This window comes from Malurus melanocephalus, unplaced genomic scaffold (assembly GCF_030028575.1).
Source record: "Malurus melanocephalus ecotype Western Australia unplaced genomic scaffold, MMel_1.1 scaffold_170, whole genome shotgun sequence".
Taxonomy (NCBI): Eukaryota; Metazoa; Chordata; class Aves; order Passeriformes; family Maluridae; genus Malurus; species Malurus melanocephalus.
The window spans coordinates 1,532,324-1,534,525 of NW_026623402.1; the positions used below are offsets into that span (position 1 = coordinate 1,532,324).

Genomic DNA, 2,202 nt, shown 5'->3' on the forward strand with positions numbered 1-2,202 from the left:
TTGGGAAGGAATTGTTCCCTGGGAGGGTGGGGAGGCCCTGGCACAGGGTGCCCAGAGAAGCTGTGGCTGCCCCTGGATCCCTGGCAGTGTCCAAGACCAGGTTGGACATTGGGGCTTGGAACAGCCTGGGATGGTGGGAGGTGTCTCTGTCCATGGCAAGGGTGGGAATGGATAAACTTTAAGGTCCCTTCCCACCCAAACCATTCTGGGATTTTTCTRTTTCTACCATCTTGTGCTGRAAGTRTGATCAGCATGAAAGACTTGTCCCTGAAATCCTGCAGAATAAACAACACAAGGTTTTTGTTTTGTTGTGGTTTTTCCAATCATGATCTCATGCTATGGAAAAAGTATCCCTCATTTTCCTGCTTCAATTGCAGGAAAGAAACCAATTGATGAAACCTTAAATTTGCTTAATCTGTAAAGCAGCCCTTGAGGTTTTTCTCTATGTCCCGTTGTCACTTGGTGTGAGATGAGCAAATCCTTCAGGGACATTTTGATACCCTGATCTGCCACTGCTCCTGGAGTTGCATTAAAAGAAGGAGGGTTTAAAACACTGTGATCTAAAGTGTTCCTGCTCTCTCACAGTGACCTGAAATCCCTACATTTGGCTTTCACAGATAAAATCACAATGCTCAGAATGCAATTTTCATATGATTTATTTTAATATTCAGCCTCTGTAGTATTTATGTCAAAACTGATTCTACAATGACACATCTATTTTGTTTTCATAAAAGCCTGTTGTTATATTGCTTTAAACACTGTAGAATGTAATTTTATTATATTTTTTGCCCTCCTCCAGGTTGTTTGACTCATTCCMTGAACACAGGGTCTCTTCCATGCTCAGTTACTGTGCTATTGTTATGAGTTTGTTTACAGCTAAAGAATTTTAATGGAATATTTTACATCAAAGTCAAATTAAAACTGAAGTACACTTTAAAGTAATTTTTTTTTTTTTTTTTTTGCAGAAGAGCTTTTAAATAACTTTGCCCAGCAGATAGGAGCCTGGAGATTCTGCCTGTACTTCCTGTCCAGCACAAGGAATGATTATGTGATGATGTACAGCCTGACAGTGTTTGAGGTGAGAGCCAAGCTCTTCCCTGCTCAATGCATTCTCTGCCTGGTGCAGTTTGATCTGGCAATCGATTTTTTTTGGGGGAAATGTTTGTCTGAGATGGCAGCTCTGATAAGTACAGTGATAAAGATGCTTTTATTGCTCTCTGCTAGAGAGGCTGCTTAATGGCAGGCTCCGAGTGGGAGAATGTGAATCTTTGTACACAAATTGAAGAATTCATTTCCTGGCATCTCGAAGTACAAATTATCTCCAGTTTCAGAGGCTGCTTGAGTTTCTGCTTTTAAGGGTGTTATTGCTTTTATGCTGTTTTTATGATCAGAAATATGGGGGTGATTACTTGCTCCTGGCTCCTGCAGACTTTGAGTGCTGAGAGGGAAGGCAAATGCTTTTATTTTTCTGACATTTTGCAGTTGTGGCTGATGCTCTTGAACTGCATCTGCAGACTTGTGCTGGCTGGAGAGGTGAGATCTCTCTTAGGCAGCCACATCCCACTCTCCACCTACTTATAAAAGAGCAAAATTTGGGTTAAAAGCCTTGATATTGATCTCTGGGTCTGCTGGAATAAACAGAACTATTCAGTGAACAGCTCTGTTGTGTCAACTGATYCTCCAGTGGCCAGTGCAGTGTCTTTCCCTGAGGATATCCTGGGATTTRGTTGATGTCACACCTCACCCTGGGCCATTTGTGGCCTCTGTGTTGTGTTCTAGGCTGGATGGGCACTCTGAGCTGTGCCCCTAAACCAGAGGGTTTTATATCTGGTTGTGTTGTTTTGACAAATTGTCCACATTGTGATTGACTTATTCTCTTAAATATTCACTTTATTTATTGGGGAGTCTGGACTACAGCTGCAACTTGAATCTGATTTACCTTCCCCTCAAAAAGGGCTGATTATGATAAATGACATGGGAATTATAAATGACATGGGAATTATAAATGACATGGGAATTATAAATGACATGGGAATTATAAATGACATGGGAATTATTCCTGCTCAGGGAATGGTTGATTTTCAGTCCTGTTGATTTTCCTGTTGAGCAAAACAAGTGCAGGGCCAGGAGCTGGATTCAGTGATCCTTGGGATCACCCTGTGTGGATCCTTCCAGCTCAGGATGATTTATGGAGTTTGGTTA

The 2,202-nt window shown here is 41.7% G+C and overlaps 1 protein-coding gene across 1 annotated transcript in view; it reads left to right on the forward strand.

The window, feature by feature from the left end:
- XPO6 (exportin 6) overlaps nucleotides 1-2,202 on the forward strand; it is a 46,303-nt gene that overhangs the window by 786 nt on the left and 43,315 nt on the right. Inside the window, exon 2 of the mRNA XM_057372434.1 lies at nucleotides 966-1,078. Within this exon, the coding sequence (XP_057228417.1) occupies nucleotides 966-1,078 (113 nt within the window). The remainder of the gene's footprint in view (nucleotides 1-965; nucleotides 1,079-2,202) is intronic.